This window comes from Nanorana parkeri, unplaced genomic scaffold (genome assembly GCF_000935625.1).
Source record: "Nanorana parkeri isolate BGI_ZX_2015 unplaced genomic scaffold, ASM93562v1 scaffold364, whole genome shotgun sequence".
In the NCBI taxonomy this organism is placed as follows: domain Eukaryota; kingdom Metazoa; phylum Chordata; class Amphibia; order Anura; family Dicroglossidae; genus Nanorana; species Nanorana parkeri.
This window is the reverse complement of record NW_017306632.1, coordinates 415,216-435,790: the sequence shown is the minus strand read 5'-3', so window position 1 is coordinate 435,790 and position 20,575 is coordinate 415,216. Positions and strand designations below refer to the sequence as shown.

General features: G+C 38.8%; 1 protein-coding gene across 1 annotated transcript in view; it reads right to left on the bottom strand.

Annotated features, from left to right (window-relative positions):
* Positions 1-20,575, bottom strand: part of LOC108788950 (transcription elongation factor B polypeptide 3-like) — a 36,805-nt gene that overhangs the window by 6,730 nt on the left and 9,500 nt on the right. The window contains exons 5-9 of the mRNA XM_018558856.1: positions 17,967-18,069; positions 11,781-11,948; positions 11,591-11,688; positions 10,564-10,744; positions 9,059-9,182 (exon numbers count right to left, since the gene is read on the bottom strand). Of these exons, the coding sequence (XP_018414358.1) occupies positions 9,059-9,182; positions 10,564-10,744; positions 11,591-11,688; positions 11,781-11,948; positions 17,967-18,069 (674 nt within the window). The remainder of the gene's footprint in view (positions 1-9,058; positions 9,183-10,563; positions 10,745-11,590; positions 11,689-11,780; positions 11,949-17,966; positions 18,070-20,575) is intronic.

Sequence of the window (20,575 nt, the reverse complement as noted above, 5' to 3'; positions counted from 1 at the left end):
AACTGAGCTTTCCGAAAGCAAGAGGGATAAAAAAAAAAAAAGTCCAGAAAAGACAGCTGTAGGTATATAATATTCTGCAGGTTAGGAAAATAGCCAGAATGTTTTCTGATAAGATTTTATAAAGGCAATGAAAAACCAAAAAAAAGGTTAAATAAAATACAATGCTGAAACTTTATTCATCTTTAGTAATTAAAATGACAGATTACATGAACCTGAAGTGAAAACAAATTGATGCCCAGAAACCTGAATACATTTTTAGAAATGGACGGTGACAATGATTATCGAGTTGTTTTGTAGAAGCATGAAGACTAATTATATAAAAACTCTAAAACCATTTGAATTATGTAGAACTTGCATTTTTAAATTGTAATAAAATACCAAACATTTGAAAGATGGTATTGTTCTGTTTTCCAATGATGATTTATTCATTTCCATATGTAGAAGAAATCTTAGTCTGGCAGTGCTTACAAATTGTATTAAGTTGCTTTAGCAAAAATGTCAACAATTGATAACTATTTCTAGAAGTATACCTTTCTTTCAACCATTAAAACAATTGACTAACATTGTCCTTGGGGATGAAGGTAGATACATTTCCTGGCCACAAACAGGTAAAGCTTTATTTATAAAAAAAAAAGTACATGCAATTTAAGTCCATCATACTATTTGCTGTATTAAAATGGGCTTTTATTCTAGCGTATTCACAAATACTTTAAGATAAATTGTCCACGGAGTCTGCTCACAAACCAACATTTCCACAAGCATCGATCTCCTGGTCCCTTTCACCACTTAGCAAAAAGTAGGGGACCAGGAGATAGACATTCCTGTATGTGTCAGTTTCTGAACACATTTCAGCAGCTGGTTCTTTAGATTGGTGTTTGGAGGTGCAACAAGTGGAAGAGGCAAATATTTACAGTCATCTTTTGTAGGCAAAGCTTTTTGGACCTTTCACCGCTCCATTCAGCTGACAGGAACAGAAAAATGCACAATTCCTGGTAAGGTGGGAGCATATGTCCCACTGCCCTTCAATGTGATAGCGCTGGTGACTGGCCACAGGCAATCAGGAAGCCAGGTGAAGGGTCATGATCCACTGCCGACTTCCTGATAAAGCGGGGCACAAATGCAACGGTACTTGGTATCGGCGAGTACCGGAAAAAAAAAACAATAAAGATCTCTCTATCTATATTTGGTACTCGATACCGAAAAAACTGGCATCGGTGTACCCCTAATACTCACCTCTACCATATGAAGAGGCTAGAGAGGGGCTAGAGTCCTGTGTAATCAACAAGTCAAGCTTATGCAACGCCTCCTCTCTTTGGTTCCAGAGGTCAAATAAAAGGACTTGAGGAGGAAAAAGAAAGAATGTAATGATGTGGGGCTGGCATTATAATAACCCATTACTTTGCTGATTAAAAAAAAAAGGGAAACAACTTATCAGTTACCTATAGTGCACATGATGAAAGGCATCAAAAACATTAATGTTTATTAGAAATGTGATAAAGATCTAAATCGATTATGCTTGTGACAATCCATTAAACAAACATCCACTGTATGTTAAAACAAATAATCATGTAAAACGTTTTGAAACCAATAGCAGAAAACCAGCCGTAAAGTTTAAACCAGAAAGTGCATAAAAAGATCCAAAAAGAGATACTCTCCCTTGGGTTCACATGGGGAATGAATGAGTGCCCTGTGACAACTAAAGCTTTCATAAAAATACTAATTTATGTACTATCAAAATATTCTAAGCCAGGATAGGAACAGGAACAAGAAAAATTTACTGTATCAAGGGGATGAGCCTAGCAGAGGGGAGTTGCTTTGGGTGCCCGTCATTTTAAGCTGCATCTTTGAGACACTGCTTGACACGCATTCCCATTCAGGACAGTGATGCATGTGTGTCCCCAGCAAGCTCCATTCATATTTACAGATGAACAGAGTTGTTATACACACATTGCACAGCTTAGCGGATATCAGCATGTAAAAGAGCACATGGAAAGAACTACGGTACTTGTTCATGCCAAAATCTGCTGAGTTGGTATTCATTAGAAAGCCATTTTTTAATATTCCCCCACAAGCATTCAGCTAGAGTGCCAAATATCTGGATCTTTCAGGTGTGACCATGTTTGTAGAAGGCCAAACTGACCACCTGTTGCATAGGCAGAATGGTCAGATCTGCTTTGTATAAGTACCTAATGAGAGTTATTTGGGGAAATGATGCAGCAATGTAGAATTAAACTTACTAATTATTCCTTTTCCCCCTGCCTTCCTCCCACCTCCCCGCAATCAAGCCTTTTAGGCTCAAGGATTATTATGCTAATGCAAGATTTTAGGATAAGTTTCATGTGTTGAGCAAAATATGTACTGATATATGTATTAAGATCACTCTATGGCTGATTGTGTTTATGTGTAATTCTACTTTTTGTACTTTGTACAAAACTTTGTACTTTTGTATGAAAACTTCTTTCAATAAAAACTTATACAAAAAAAATTATTCCTTTTCTGTGAATTGTCACCTTAAGAGATGGTCACTGCCTGACAACTGGCAAGCGGATTGAATTCCAGATGACTCTGCTGCAATTCAAACAGTGTGTGGCCCCCCACAGATTCCGTTATTCACGTGAAACATCATAGATGGAGGAATAATTACTGCCGGCTGTTGTATTTTGACAGTTGCTGGCACGTGCGGCTGCCTGAATACCTGTACAAATCCAAAAATAGTCAGCAGCACAACAAAACATATAGTGTAAATTCTTCTTTATTGACATAAGAAAGGTATGCCACAATGTGTAGCGAGGTTTCGGAACCATTTTGGTCCCTTCTTCAGGCACTCTGATCACTCTGTTTGCCTGAAGGGACTGAAATTGTTCCGAAACAGCGCTACACATTGTGACATACCTTTCTTTTGTCAATAAAGAAGAATTGACAGAATATGCTTTGGTGTGCTGGTAAATATTTTTGGATTTGTACTCGATTACATTACAGCACCCACCCGATGTTTTGGGTCGTATCCGGTCAGGAGTGCGATGGGATTCTATGAAGTTTGCCTAAAAACCTGAACACTGACTGCATCTGATAGGATGTAGTCAGTGTTCAGCCAACAATATTCCATCTGGCTCATAGGTTGTCAAGCCAGGTAATGTCATTCAGTGCCACCCATGGCTCAAATTTCGAGTGATTTAGTAGGACTTAGAGAAAATTCGAGCCATGTATGGCTGGCTTAAATGTACAGACTTTAAAAAGGTCTGGCCCTACTGCATCTCCTCAGTGGTTTCCAAAGAGCATAAGTATCGCTATAACTAAACAGACAATTCCCAGCAAAGAAACTACTTGTACATTAAAATGTATATTTCCATGTTTATCTCACAAATAAAGCAGCTATGTCGGAAAAGAGCTATAAACGAGAAAACATCTAGAGAAAAAGTGTTGAAGCTGGTGAGAGCCATGATTCATCCTCCTCATCTATGGAAAGGTCATTGAAATTGTGAACAGAAAAGAGGCAGCAGGGAAATGCAGTTATGTAACAGAAATTTACAGAACTCGATATGATCATAATTCTGCAATAAAGCGTAAAAAGATACCAAAATACTTTTCACTAGTAGGATCATAATTCTGTCATAAGCATGCAAAGAGTTTTCACCATGTAGAAATGAATAATAAAATGAACTTTTTAAAAGAGAAAAATATTTTTCAAAACGTGGAGAGAATGAAATAAGATGAAGTTCAGCACATGGCAACATATTGCACTTGTAAAGAATGAATGTACAAAGTTTATTCTGTTTATTATTTCATGGTGAATGAAAGGTCTGTAGAATAAGTGTAACAAATACAATGCATACAAAATACATTTACATACTCAAGATTAGAATGTTTGTCATTTGTGTTACAGATCTCTTTAGGCTGTCCTAAGGCACTTTAGAGGGCTCCACAAACCAGAGCATCACACAAACGTACAATAATTTAAAGGAAAACTGTACTAAGGTGGATATTACTGATATGGTTCTTAAAATGATATCTGCCTTCAATACTTTGAGTTATTGACCCAGGAAAAAAAAGAAAAAAAAAAAGTGTGCAACTGGCCAAATCAGATCTTCTGGTATTTAGACTTGTTCTGAGTCTTGACTCAAAGTAATGAAGCCAGAAGTATAGCATGATAGCAGGCAACATGAGAGGGCAGCAATAACAGTAGGTGTTTTTGTGTCTCTACAGGGTTCTTTAGTATGCGAGAACGTCTTTTGTTGCTACCACCGCTGCGTATTAGGCCCCATGCATGTGAATAAGGCCGAGTGGGTGGGTGAGTCTCACCAATTTCTCCAGGAGACTCAGAGAAACAGCTGTCAGCCATTGCCATGTAAAATCGGGCATACTGCGATTATCTGCACATGACAGCCTGGACGCGTTTGTGTTAGAGCGAGAATGTACAAATCTGGACATGGTATATAATAAAGATATGGACAGGAAAGAGATAAAAAGGGATTTCTATAGGCATGATCCAAAATTACTCTGCCTCCAAACAATCCTCTTCCCCTCAAGAGTATGTTCCAACATTATTTTGTTTTCTTCTATTCTGTTTTCTTCTATTACCTTGTTACTGTAGCAAGAAAATGTAATACACTCTGATGTCATCACTGGGCTTGTGATATATGTGAAGGAGCCCTTCACACAGGGGGTGGGCAGGCTCTAGAGTCTTGGCAGTAGCACTATTTTGCATGCAAAAAAAATAATCAATGTATACATGTGGAGCGGGATAGAGCAGGGGTGAGGATAGGCAAAGTTCTGTAGTCCAATAACAAGCTGACAACACTGCCTAAAATTTCTGTGCAAAGGCAGTGTTGTCAACCCATTACAGAAAGTGAGCAGCTCACGATTTCTTGCAGTATAAGCAGGTATTTGTCAGTATTTGCACGGCGATAAAAAGTGTGGTATTTAAATGCGGTCAGTCTCAATTTTTTTATGTTAACTAAAGTTAATGATTAAAAGTGTGTGCAGAAATAAAAATGCACTAGTTTCCCTTTAAGCAAAGCCACTAGCCAAGTCCACAGTCACCAAGCAAATACCATACCCGAAGGAATGAGTACTAACACCTAAGCATATGGTCATTTTGCCAGAACAACAATGTCAGACAAGAGACAGCAGCAAGGAATGGCTTATGTCCCATTAATGGGAACCGAAAGTAACGCTGCTACATCTGTTACATTTTATACACTGTAGATCTAGTGAAAATGCTCATACACAAACACACAATAGGTTAAGTGCAAAAAACTTGTAAACAATGCTTGACATTACAATAAAGTGTTATTTGCAAGTCAAACCTACCAAATCCTTCTAAATTAGAGTAGACCGTATGGGGTAGCAGTTTATATTAACTATACACAGTCGAACTCTGACATATAGGACCAGTAATAAATTGTACTTTCATCCTACATTTTTTTCATCCTACTTTTTCATTACAAACCCCAGAGAGATGGTCACTTGGTTGGAAGCCATTGTATGTCTATAATAGTCTCTCTAGACATTCATTGTCCAACTAATCGCAGTGGATGGATCCAGGATGGCAATTTTTTTTTAAAGATCAAGGCCAGCACTATCAGTCTAGTATCACTACAGTCCCTTTCCAGTGCTGCAGTCTTTATAAGCTACTTCAGCATTTGATACTTCAAATACCGGTGTTCCAACACCCACCATGGTTCCATCATCAGACCCCTTTTTCACCACCGAGTGTATAGTAGTGATGTAGGTATTCAGAAGATGGATCCACGGTGTGTGGCGCAGAGGTTGGAGGATCTCTAGGTCAGGAGAAAGGGCTCTTCCAGTCATTGTTTGGATAAACTTTCCATATTAAGGGGTTCAAGACCCCCAGTTCTCCATGTAGGCAAATTTAAATCTTCCCAACTCAGACAATGATGGGAGGCTCCTCGAGGATTCAACTAGGATATCACTGGAGCCTGAGTAGCAGCCAAATTCTACTCCATGCTTAAAGATCCCCATGCTGGGAAGATAAACACCAGCTGCTTTAGGTAAACCTGGAAGGCCCTCTCAGGCCATTCTCTTCTGAGATGCAGAGGTCTTTAGCATGCTGCAAGTAAGGAGTACTTTACCAAACAGGAGACCAATCCAGTTCTACATAGGCCTCTCCACCATACCTCATGAGAACAGTAGGGCAAAATATTTCAACATTACCTTTTAAACACTCTACTTCCTGTGTCATTGGGTAGGAAAAGAATCTCGTGAAGCTAAGAAAATGACAGTTGCCACAACAAACATATACCTATTCACTGATAGGCATATACATGTGCTTTACATTACCCTGATGTTTTAATTTTTTATTTCTTTGAGTCAAACTTTATTATCTGCATCAGTGGTTACGCAATTTGTAAAACCTCCTAATTTCATAAATGCAGGGTAACAAATCACTTGCTTGAATATAATGTATTCATTATAATATTCTAGCAATAACATTAATAGTTGCACTATCCTTCATGTTCTATGTATAACTAGCCATATTTCCATGGGATTATAATTAGATTGTCTCAGTTTACATACTCAGGCTAAATCAAAACTTCCCCCTCCTTCCAGAAGCATTCAGCACTGTGGAGGAGAGCAGAGAGTCAGTAAAAGTTCCTAGCATGTCCACAGCCACCAGGTGTCTAATCAGCAATGAATTTTTTATCACATGACCACAGCAGAGCAATATATATTTTCCATCAATAAGGTTTTCTTTCCATTTACTAAATCCAGAATTCTAATATTAAAGTATATTAAAATATAGGGATAGATTTTAAAAAATTGCAGTTAAAATAAGTTGCTTCTCTCAGAATATCACTTAAGATAAAGAAAAAGTAATATCTCATTGGCAAAATCCAAAGTGCGTCACTCAACATAAGAGCCTGAGTGACAGCAACAGGCACCCTCCTGTATTCTCTAACATTTCCAAGATCATGTTTCAGACTATGGTTACAAAACCAGAATAGTTTATTACTGACAGGTACACAAAACAGCTTCTGCTTGTGACCCACGGTAATGGTGTGGGTCACAAGTACTGAGAGTGCCTTATTTTAAAAGGAGATTGAGGGGGGGGGAACCACACACACACAACAAAAAAACAGAACAATCTGACCCAATCCATTTTGGTACATGATCATTAGCTGGGAGATATATTATATAAATAATCACACGCACAGTATGTGGTATAAAAAAGTATATGCATCCCTGTAAGAATGCCAGTTTGAGATGTAAAAAAAAAAAATCAGACCAAGATAAAATCGCTTCAGAATTTTCTCCCGATCTCAAGGCCCCGTTCAAACCAGAGCATATCGCAAACGAGCATCAAACGTGCAAAGGTGCGCGCATCGACGTGCATTCACGATAAGTGTTCAAATGTGCTTGCATTGCCATCACTAGGTAATAGCACCCCAAACGCGGCCGAGCAAACAGGGTTTTTTCCCCAGTGTGTTTGCATGCGTAAGAACGTGTACAGGAGAAACGCAGAATGCATGTCACCAAATTTGTGACATGTACTTTTGTGCAGTTGGTGCGCATCCAGGGACCCAATCACGTGTGAACACACATTACCGTGATGGCATCCCCGCTACACCATAGTGTGACCTGTAGCTTGTACCATTCAATTAAAAACCAAATTGAAACTGTATAGTGGGGGGGAAAAAAAGTAATAAAATAAAATAATGTGGCTGCATAAGTGTACACACCCTCTTATAATTAGGGATGAGGCTGTGTTCAAAATTAACCAATCATTTTAAAATTGACATTAAATAGTATTCAATTAAAGTGACTTTGATTAAGCCCATATAAAGTTTAGCTGTTCTAGTCTGATTTTTCTGACATTTACTGAGTTACCTCTTACAGCAAAAGCCATGGTCTGCTAAAAGCTTACAAAGCATCAAAGGGATCTCATTGTTAGAAGGCATCAGTCAGGAGAAGGGTACAAAAAATTTTTTCTGAATCATTAGATATATTATGGAGCAAGTAAAGCCTGTCCTCAACAAGTGGAGAAAATATGGCACAACAGCGACATTACCAAGAACTGGAAGTTCCTCCAAAATTGATGAAAACACAAAAAGAAAACTGATCTGGGAGGCTGTCAAGAGGCCTACAGCAACATTAATGGATCTGCAAGAATTTCTGGCAAGTACTGGTTGTGTACTAGATGTGAAAAGAGTCTCCCTCATTCTTCATATGTCTGAGCTGTGGGGTAGGAGGTGATATGGAAGCCTTTTCTTACCAAGAGAAGCAACCAAGCCCAGCTACGTTTTGCAAAACCCTACATCAAGTCAGATGAAAGACCAAGATTGAACTTTTTGTTCATAGTTCAAAAAACCCACCATACCCACAGAATGATGGTGGTGGCAACATTATGCTTTGGGGTCGTTTTTCTTCAGCTAGATTTGGGGCTTTTGTCAAGGTGGAGGGACAGTTCCAAATGCCAGTAAATTTTGGCACAAAACCTGCTAAAAAGCTGAAGATGAATTTCACCTTTCAGCATGACAACGGCACAATGCATACCTCCAAATCAACAAAAGATTGGCTTCACCAGAAGATAATCAAAATTTTGGAATGGCTCATCCAAAACCCGGACCTGAAACCAATTGAAAATCTGCAGTGTGATCTGAAGAGGGCTGTGCACAGGAGATGCCCTTTCAATCTAAACACATTTGGAGTGCTTTTGCAAGGAAGAGTGGGCAAATATTCTCAAGGCAAGATGGGTACGCCAAAAGACGGAATATTGTTATAGAAGAAAGCGATTCAACAAAGTATTGGTTTAGTGGGGAAATACTTATGAAACCACACTATTGTAAGTTTTTATTTGTATTGTTTCCCCCTTTAAAGATTGCAATTTGTTTTTAATTGAATTGCACAGATTATAGGTCACATTAAAAGGTGGGGGGGGGGGAATCTATAGCAATCTATCTTGGCCTGATCTAAAAAACCTGGCATTTTACAGGCGTGTAGACTTTTTTTTAATATCCACTTAACGCAAATATATATTTGTTTGTTAATTATATATACATACACAAAAAAAAATGCTCGGTATAGTTTAAACACCTACTTGAGTTTCTCCACTGGATGAGGCTGTACAATAGTTACAGCTGTTCCATTAATCTCCTGTTTGCGACGGATATATCTGGGAGGTTTGGCTGCCCCATGAATGTAAGCGAGTTTTACTTGTCGACCTTAATGGGGGGGGAAAAATAAAGGAAAAAAAATCATCACCTAATGTGCACATTATAACAATTTGAGACTTCTGTTCACATTTTCTCCTTTTAGTAATTCTATATTAACATAAAAGACCACCTTTCTTATATTCTGCAGCACATATTTATGGGTAATTTTCCCTCATAAGTGTACTAATGGCAATGACTCAATGAAAAGTCTATATTTACTGGTATAATTATTTAGCTTTAAATATAACGCGAAATATTCCAACTTTAACTAAAAAAAATTGCTTTTTGGTTTTGTAGCTCATCAGGTGAAACACTATTTCAAAGAGGGATTGTAACCAATAGTACTTTTTGGACAGGGTGGAAAAGGGTTAGAATCGGTCAGGTTTTTATTGCCACCTGTGTCCCTGTTGGAGGGGGGGGGGATTTCCACTCTCTTCCAGTCTTGTTAACAATGACCACTCACCTAGCCACATTTTTAGGTCCTTTGTTGGCCTTTTAAGCCCCCTGCTTATTGAATGAATTAAGGTGCCCATACAGTGTACGATTATCGTATCATAATCGCGAGATATCCCGCGATCGTACGATAATCGCAAAGTGTATGGAAGCAGGTGGGCAAGGTGACATCACGCGCACGAGCGATGAATGACACGGGGGGGCGGGTGACACCAGGCCTCGGGACGCCCATGACTAAATACCCATATTTCAGCCAAAATTCTGGTGCAATCATTTGGGACATCATTTGTGTCCCAAAATTGCTGGGGAAAAAAATGGGAAAATTTACCATTTAGCAGTTATTACGGTCTCACCATTGAAATGTATGCATGCAATATATCAGCTGATTAAGTCAGGAATAACTTAGCTGTAGGTACCAACAATATGAATGATAAATATTGGTTTCACCCACCAATGAATAACATTTTATCCAGTTTGTGAATATCAGAGGTTTAATATATACTTGACTTTTCAAATAGGAAATATAGTGCAAACCCAAAAATAATAATAAAAAATGGGTTTAATTATTTTTCTACTAATCTGCAATAAAGAACATTTCCTTCTATATTTGTCTGTGTTTGAAAAAAACTCACACACCTGCTTCTCAACTATTAAAATCCAGAATAATTATAAAATTTAGCTGTTCCCTGGTTACTGAAAACTAATTATGAATGTAAATTATGATCAACCAAATGGGCATAGTGATTACTGCACAATGTTCAATCAATAGGGAGATATTTTAGATGCTTTTGCTTCCTCCAATCAAAAACCTTTGGTGTAGGTAATTATCACACTGGAAACGCTTTTAATTTTCACTACAATTCACATCTACCTTTCCTGGGCAGGCACATTCAGGTGGATTTTCTTGTCTGTTTAAAAACAGCAGAAGGATACATACCTTTAGGTTTTCCAGAATATGTTGAACTGATATTTTGAGTTATCATTTTCAACTTTTCCTCTCTTGCACTGAAGAGCCTTAAATACATCTCTCGCCAAGACTCGTATTCTAAGAGCTGGTGACCTTTAAAGTCTTTTTCACAGTGTTTCCTCCACAGGTTGTCAGATTCCTCCATAAAGTCCTTTAGTACAAAAATAATTGCTTTACTTTACATGTTCAAAACTTGGGGGGAAAAAATAAATATAAACACACACACACACACACACACACACACACACACACACAATACCACCAAAAAGTAGCAGAGACCAATGCAGGACTCTTCATGCATATTACAAGGGACTTCTATGTTAAAGACTGATGCAATGTTAGAGACAATTACAAAATATTTCTCCCAAATTACTGAAGACTACTACAGACCAGTAGGTCACAATAGACTAAGATTACTGCAACAAAAGCATCAAAATATCAGAGCCAGACTTGTGTCCTGGTTAATGTAAACTTGTCCTTCACAACATCTACTCCATACTGCATGGGTACCCAACCCTCTACAGGTTTTTTAACAGTTATAAGCAAAAAAATTATAATTTATGGTAAAGCCATTTTCTTTTAAAGATTTGGATAGCGTGGTTAAAAGGTTAAAACCTCTTTCTGAATTTTATTACAGTCTGGGATACACCCTCTATAAGTGTCCTGGTGACCATAATCAATAGGCCTGAAAGTGAGTCACTGGAAGTGTAAAATTCTTCCAGTGGAGACACTTTTTCCAGTACAACTGGTTTAGAGAGGATTCCCCTCGTTTTTAAGAGCTTTCCTCATTTCCGGCTGTGTCTTTTGGGGCAGGAAGTGAAGGTAAATTTTCTCAATAGGACAGATGGCCCAAAAAAAAGACAGCTGATTTAACCATCTCCTATGCTATACATAATGGATTTAAAAAAAAAAGGTTTTGTCTTTAGGAACACTTTAAAGCACTGCATATTACTTTATTAAATGGGGTTTGGAAAACAATCTGAAAAAAACTACATACTGGATTACATTCTTCAATGCGATTAAGCTGCTCCGGAGTACAGCGCTCAAGAACTGGCTGAAGGATCTCAAACGGTACACCTCCAACTTCTTGGATGGCTACAAAAAAAAATAAGGGTTAAAAGATGCACTTTGACTTCTGCTTCATTTCCCTCTGGCAGAAAAGCGCCAATATTCACAGTCACACTTACAGTCAATATTGTTTTGAAGCACACGTATACATTGCTGGTATAGTGTAAGCATCTTCGGAAGATAAATGGTCTTGGAACCAGAGTACACCAACATCTTAGAATTTAGACGCTTTCCAGTAAAACCACTTGTTTCAGGACTTATTTCAGACACAGGCTCTGGTATGTTCCCTGCATTGAAAATAGAAGGCAAAAAGTATATATCAAAATTGTGAAATCACAACAAGAAATTAAGAGCCTGTTGTCTACAATATAATTTATAATATTGGTGTCCCGAGGCTTTTTACCGCCTGAACCTGAGGGCTGTGCAGAGCAGTCAAGAGACTCTTGTAACACCAAAGCTTGTAAAATCAAAAAGGAGAAGCTACTGTATAAGAGAAGCCTGTACTTTTCCTGTCTGAAAAGACAGTGGTATCACAGGCCTTGTTTAAAGTTATTGAATAGTCACAGCTTTTGCTGAGAACAGTGCATGTTTTCGTTAAAACGCGTGGTGGCTGCTACCGTTTTCTCTGTAAAGGGTTGTCTGTGTAGTTAAACAACCCTAGTGATGATCGCGCTCAGTCTGCTGGTCTAAGATTGCTGTCCCACGAGCTGGGAAATTTATGTACAGGGTGAGGCCAGGAGTGTTCTCGCCACATACTTGTGACAGCTCTGTTGGTTCAGAACTGCATATAGTCACATGTTTTTGAAGTACAGTGGGCTTGAACTGGCGCGGCTGTCACAGTTCTCCGTTTTTAGTTGTTCAACTCTTTCAGTTGCACTTTGGCATTGCATACATTCAAAACAGTGACGGTATTACATTATTTTCCTTCTTGATCCCTCTTTTTGCTCTCCCTTTTCTTCTTGTTTTTGAACCCCTTGTATGAGTCTTCCCTCCCCCCTCCTTGGTACCATTCACTTGACTATCCCTGAATATTTTGGGTATACTTATGCACATGGGTTCACGTTGGTGCACATATGACGTTTGGTTTGATACTACTGCATAATCGATGTCACTGTGATTATTTTTGGTCATGTTGACCAATTGTGTTGTGCGACTATTACCCATGTATGAGGTTTGTGTCCTATAGGTGTGTTTTCCTTATAAATACTGTTTTATAAAGAATTTATAATTTTAAAAAAACAGTGGAGGGTAGAAATATCTCTCAATCTTGTTTGCCATTTCAAAAAGCCAATAAAAAAGGAAAATTAAAGTGACAATAAAAAACAATTCTAAGTTTAAGCAAACCAGTTTTGACATATACATTTTCTTATTTATCTGCATAGCTGGGGACATGGTAGGGGGGTGTCCATTGCCTGCATACAAAAGTGTTCCTCTTTCTCATCTTAGAAAGTTGGGAGGTATGGGCCTTGTAAAGATGGTTACATAGGTGTTCCCAATAGTTATGAGAGACAGCTAGACAGTAGATGCTGTAGAATTAAACTAAATCATTAAAAAAGCTTTTATGTGGACTTTAAAGCCTTTTAAGATCCTCAAATATGCTGAATTTAGTAGCACATATAAGGTAAAGCGGTATTAAAAATACAACACATACACCATAAAATACTAAGGAATACGAGATTTTTAAAAAGGCATCCAATTGTTGTTGCCAATTTGAAAAAAATTAATAAATAGTAGCCTTTTCTCTCAGTCTTGTAGTTTAGTGGAGCTGAATTCACATTTCATTCTGCAAGTATACTATAGGACACCTATTGCTTTATAGAAGTAAGTCTAAATAGTTAATGTCTAAATATTCTGTGGTTCTCAAATAGTTGATTTTACTAAATAGTGCGTTACAAAAAGTTCAGAAATCTAGTAACTCAAGCCACCAGAGTAACGATTTTACTGACCACATGTGGCTGTTGAAAGTGGATATCTAGATTATGTAGGTTAACGCATACCAGGCCCATTAGCAAAACCCCAAGTAAAAAAAAAAAAAAACACACCACACACAAATCAGAAATGCTTTTTCACTATGCCACTAGCAGCTCTTGTTATCTTTGCCATCGAGTACTTTTTAAGCACACTTTTTTGACATATGAAAATATATATTTCTTAATCCCAGTTGAATAATATTATTATTATTATTATTAATAATCTGAGAGTTTACTTATTACTTCCATGGGTTCAGTTAAATAGTTATACGAAAAGCTTTATGTTGCCCGACAAACAAATTTGCCAGGTTGAGAAAAGATATGAAGGTAGCTGGAAGTGTCAGCCATAGGTTTCATTGCTTTCAGCAAGGATAACAGCCCATCTAGTAGAACTGGGTATTGTAATAAAGGAAGTCATACTGCTGTCTATAATTGGTGGTGGGGATTAGGGAGTCCATCATCAATTGCCAGCATCACCTCAGCCAAATGTTTTGCCATCTCCCTAGTGCCAGGATTCTGCAGGTAAACCGATTACTGGAGGAGCTGGGTAAGACCCAGTTATCCTTGTCCATATTGGGACCCTTAATCTAGGCTGTAGAAGGGAGGGAATACAGCTATTCCTCACTTAACCACCGAGCTCCGTTCCTACAACTAGGTCATTAAACAAATTGGTTGTTAAGCAAGGAGCTGTACTGTATGTACATTACAATATTCAGAATTTAAAAAAAAAGGTTAAAAAGAAACTTCAACTCGATGACTGTTTTTATTTGCATCCAACTAATGAAAGGTTCTTTTCACTTGCAGCAGCAGCTTGTTTTCTCAACCCTTCTCTCCGCGAAACCCTTGTCAATGTGGCTGATGATGATATTCAGGATTTGCTTAAACAGGCAGAGGCGTATGTGCTAAAAAATTCCACATTGCTACACACACGATGAGGATCTATCTGAGGCTCCATTCACATATAGCGTTTGAGTTTCCCTCACGGGACGAAAACAACTGCACGGATTCTGCTCATTTGTGGCTATTATAAAGCTGCGACTGTGTGGAATCTGCTGTATTATCACGCTTGCACTATTGTGGGGGCCACGTGGTCTCATAGCACGTGGTCCCCGCAATAGTCTGAAGAATGCACATTCAAGTGCATTGTTTTTTTCTCTCAAAATGCAGCAGAAGACCCAGGCAGAGGTCCCCCCAAATAGCATAAGGCAGCAGGGTATAAAATAGAAGGAAGAGTTTTCGCAACAACCTATCACTGATGACACACTGGAATATTGAAAATTTGACTGGCACAGAGTGACACTGTTCATCACCGACTGAAACCTTTTGCTTTAGACCGGTTGACTATGCCAGCTTCTCAAGCCTTTGCAGAGAGCATATTCAGTGTCACGGGTGACCTCACTAGAGGCCAGTGGAATAAAGCAAGGGTCATATTGGCGTAAAGTGCTGTCCTTAAAATGAACCAAAACAATTAGAACTTTTTTATATCCTCCAGTTATTTATAACAAGATTACTAAAAAGGTGCTTATTACTATAGGAAGAATCAACCCTAATTCAACAGTTCTCAAAATACAATTAAAGAAAGGTCACAGGCTATAATGCCATTAGTGCATGGGACTAGAACAATCACTGCTCTTTATCAACTTCTCGTTTTCTCTCTGCATTGACAGAAGAGGTAAATATCCCACTAAGAAGAGAACAGTAACCTACAGTGAGATGCATATGGTTGCTATAGGAATAGTGAATAGCAGTAAATACTGTTCTTAGTCAGATATTTACCTTTTTTATTGAGGGAGAGGGAGAGATTAATAAACAGTAGTGATTGTTATACTTTCATGCACTAATGGCACTGTAGCCAGTGACCTTTTTCTTTCAAGGTATTTGAGAATTAGAATAGTCAGTTGATTCTCCCTATAGATACAAGCCCTGTTCTAGCTGCAGACACTTTTTCTTGTGTTGAGATAATAATGAAAGCAAGTATTAAGTAACAGGGAACTGTTAAAGTTTTATAGTCAGGTAATACGTGCTACGGCATTAAAGTCAACACAGTGTGTATGGGGGACCCGACCCTACTATAATGTGAAATATGGGGGAGGTTTATAGGAGGCAAGTAGGAGACCCCTATATTACAGTAAACTTATATATTAATATTTAATGATCAAGCCCAAATTGTACAATGATATTGTAAATTGAAATGCAATGACATTAAAGCGACTGTTCCTAAATCACAAAAGCTTGGTACGTGAAATAGAACTTTTATTGCTTGAAAAACAATTTGATTTAATTGGCATTGCAGAAATCACAGCTTGATCCTTCACATGATTTTGCTGTTAACATCCCTGGTTACACACTTGTTCAAATAGACAGACTAAAATGAAAAGTTGAGTCTCTGCACATGAAAAACAATCTGGTCAATGGTGAGTCATGCTGAGACATTATGGGTAGAACCAGTGAGCATACTACTAAATCATTTGATGTAGGTTGTCAGGCCCCTTAATATTAACAAGGATGCAGAGCAGGAGCAGGAATCCCCACAGTCCAGCAGTGGTAATTTGCTTAAAAAAGTAATTGTTACTAATACTTATATGCATTATAGTGTGAAATGTTAATCCAGGGAGTACCTGATAACCATTAAAAGATAAGGAAGGAATACATTTTTTTTTGTTTGAACTTCATAGATATCGTTAGAAAAAGATACAATGATCGACTCAATATCTGTCAGAAAAGATTTTTCAGTACCTTGCTTACAAAAACTCTTTAAAATAACAGTAAAAACAGTCCACTTTAGTGTTTTACAATAAATATGTACTGCCAATGTTAAACAAATCAAAAAGACCTATAGCAATGGCAGCACCCATATGTGTAGCACAATAGGTTATCCTTAACGTAGTAATATAGCAAAAGTTCCTGTTGTCACTGTCTGGTCTAAATATTTTAAAATAGTCTTCTGCAAGAATTATAATTTATAATCTAGCCATTTGTGTAGCATCACACTGCACAGTGGAAGCATGCACCTTGATTCCTTCCACTGTCAGTCACTGCTCCCCGTATGGAAAAGACTGTTAGCCAAGTGATTACCGGTTCATGATCACTCAGCTCTCGATCTATAGAGTTGGCATGTGGCACCTGTAGTGTAACATGCTGGCTCTAAGTATTGGGAAGAGTACATTTTACTCTCCCAATACATCTTCAATATGGTATGCCAGTCAAAACCTTTTCCCTCAGTTCTTGATGGAATTAAAAGTGTCTTTGGGGTTTATTTTGCCGTCTGTGCACCCATTGGGGAGACTTCCCCTTCCCTCCTGTCCCAAAAACACAACAGCAAGTAGGAAGAAGATTATCCAGAATAAAAGGAAGTTTTAACTTTGACAAGTGTCACTGGAACATGTCCATGCATAGATTTCCTCTCTACTCCTGTTTCAAAGACAACATTTTAGGATTTCCCCCCTTTGTTGCGGCAATGCCCCTCTGGGTAGAGACTGCAATTAAAACAGTTTTGGCTGTAGTTCGATTTTAAATCTTATGAGATTTCAGACACATACTCAAAACATATCTGTAGATTTGCAAAAATTACCAATACCTGTCAGAAAGCCAGAGCCAGAGTTCGAGTGTCGCCGTCTGCGCATGCGCCTGTTGCGGACCATAGAGCCGTAATAGGAGCGGCGTCTTTGCAAGGACGAACTGGGCTATAAAGGCTGTGTTCAGCTATTCTCCAATGCCGTCAGATCGTCAGCTTTCTGTGTTCTGTGTTTCTGTATCCTGATTACCCGTTACTGACCCGGCTTGGACTACCCTCTATTGTTGCTTGCTCCCTGAAGCCCCCGGCTTGTTTTTGACCTTGAGTCTGCCTCACCCCTTGTACTACGTTGCTAGCTCGTTGATGACCTCAGCCTGCTTGACGATCCTTCTGCCTTGTGCGTTCTGCTTCCAGCTTCCTCAGCTCATCTGATCTAGAGCCTTCTTGATCCGCTTCGGTGCATCTACATCCTGCTTCCTGCCCGGATCTACGCACTTTATCTCATCTCGCAGACGCAACAGGCTAACCAACCTCTGGCACCCTTGCCCCTCTGTGCCCCGGCGCCCCTGTAACCAATCCAGGTGTTCCGGGACCGGAGCCGTGAGAGAAGCCGCCCTCGTCAACTCAGACTCCCCTAAGGTACGTGACAATACCATATGTACAACACACCAAGAACTCTGACAGATCAGCATAGAGCATTTTGCTGAGCTGTAATTGGCAATATGCAGTGGGGTGGAAATTGCTTCTACAGTTCCAAATCTTTAATGAACATTATTCAGTAACAACAACTGTGTTAATTGTTCACTTCCCTTTAAGCTCACCTTTACTTTCACCGGCATATGGTGGAGAAGGTAGCATAGAGAAGTCTGGTAGAAATTTTGGTAGTGGTATACTAAGTAAATCTTCCAAACATCTCTTCTTGGTCTAGAAGAAAAAAAAAAAGACAAACTTTACAAAATTAAAACACGTTTTAAAAGCAACCCTATTTATATATTAGCAAATAAAACACATTTACTCTACACTTTCAAAAACCTTTTCAGAAGCACCGGTCTGATTTTATTTACTTTTGATGCTAGGTCGCCTAACTTCATTAATCTCTTGGCCAAGCCCTGCCAAACTGTTAACTAATGACAACACCCAAGACAGCTAATGTGAAAAATCTAATTGGACAGGGAACAGTAGATTGGTTTCCGTGGCCCAGAATTTGGGGGAACTCAAGCTTTTCATTGCAAAAAAACAAACAAACCCCAAAACAGTTTTAGAAGAACACAGATGAGGGCATATTGGCTAATAAAGAGAACATACAGTATATTTGTGGTAACTGACTGACATGTTCATTTTCAAACTATGCAAACAATTCTCCCAAAAAGGATATATTGCCTAAAGTGTAAGTCCAGTCAGGACACAGCGCAGGGAGTGAGAACCTTCACCAGTGGGGACACAGACTGTAATAACCTGAAAAACATTCTAAGTTCAAACTCTATCCCATTTCCATCCCAAAACTAAAACACGTTCTGGATGGATCCACTTTAAAACTATCCAATGTAAAAAAAAAAAACCCACACACCACTAGTCAGAAGACTTTTTTTGTTTTAGAGAGGGAATCACTTATGATGCTTCATGGTGACCAGAAGCAATTGTTCTATGCCAATGATGCTCAATAGGACTGTACACGAACTGCACTATGCAATGCCACACATGCTGAATGATTCTTTAAAACCTGATGGGTACAGCATTAAATGTTTGTCAATAAAAATGTCATTCCTCAGGTTTTCCCTCTTTTTTGGAGATGGGTTATTTGAAAACATTTTCTAGACCACATTTCCTAAAGTCTTTCAACCTACAACACTGCATTCAAAATCAGAGCCCAAGTGAAGTCACAGAAGTTGATATCTGATAGACCCTGTATTCAAAACCTCTGCTTTTCATAGCAGTTGTGTCATGTACTGTATGTTAATATGAAATGTATAGGCCAATCAACACCACGTTTGACCAAACTGCACAGTGCATTCTAATGTAGCAGACCTGGTAAGACAGATTCACTGCTTCATTCACCACTACAAGGTTGCATGAAGATGCTTGTTATGAGGGTTTTAACAATTGCTTATCTATAACAACATAGGAAACTGGAGTGGAAAAATAGCAAATATATTTCCACCAAGGAGGAAAAAAAAAAGGAAAAAAAAAGTATTTGAGCATTTGAAGGCATTCCCAAGTAGTCATCTATTAAAAATAATAAAGTTGTGCAGGACTATGCATAAAAGCAAATTATGTGATCTTGAATTGTTGTTCTAATTCATAATCACAATTATTGGCCTTGTAATGTGGATAATATACTTACTTTTGATGGTATCGTACACCATGTGGCTTGTGGGTTAGCTACAAACCATGAAAGGTAGAAACTGTAAAGTGTTGCTTGAAAAAACAACCTACCATCACTTATGGACTACACAGTATTTTGACATTGGCATACCTGGTGACAAAATTTGTCCATCCCGGGCTGGAGTACAGCAAGGAGGATATAACACAATGATGGTATGGCTAATGTGAATAGTAAGCCTCTATATGGAGGTTAACATATTGAATTTAAGAAAGAATAGGCAAACACACCCAAATCTCCCAAGTAGAGTTAGTGGACTTGTGGCTTTATCCAAACTTAAAGTGGCACTAAACTCAGGAGTCAAATCTTAAAAATAAAGACATTCAAGTACCCTAACAAGATGCATCTTATTTGTGTATCACTTGTAGCACCCTGCTAAAAGGAGTGCTAGATTATATCTATATTCTATGTTCAGTTCGATTATGACAAAGCAATCTGTGAAGCTGTGTCTGCCTGTTGCTGGGTGTGGTACCACACAGAGCAGCCAATGAGGATTGCTATGGGCATTTATGTCTCCCAGCCAATCACTGTAGGACGGTAGCAGTGATGCATGCTGGGAGAGGAGATAAATGCTCAGGGTGGCTGATGTAAAACAGTCTCTTCCGCCCCCAGGGCCTACTGGGGGCAGGTCCCTGCTGAAGAGAAAGAATGGACTAGGCCTGAACACTGGGGCCTGAGCCTGGAGGCCCAGTGGTCAGCCACTCCTGTTGGAATTGAACCTGAACAAGAATCTTGACAGTACTGCTTGCCAGAAGTTCTCCACACAGATTGCCGGTATGGCTTAAAGGTCCAAGTCTGTGGTGGCAGCAGTTACTATGCTCTATTTCAAGTACTAGGAGTCTACCTTCATCCTGGATGTGCCTGACCCTCTCCCTCTCTCCCTGGAGTTCAGAAATAAAAGAGAATCATCTTGGAGCTATTGTCTGGACTTCAATCTGTCGGTAACCACTGGAAGTGGTAAGTGCTTTTGGGGCAGCCATGTGTTTTAATAATCCCTAGACAGGCTATGGAAGACCCGCTCATTCAGCGGCTCCTTCGGGGGTGAGCGCT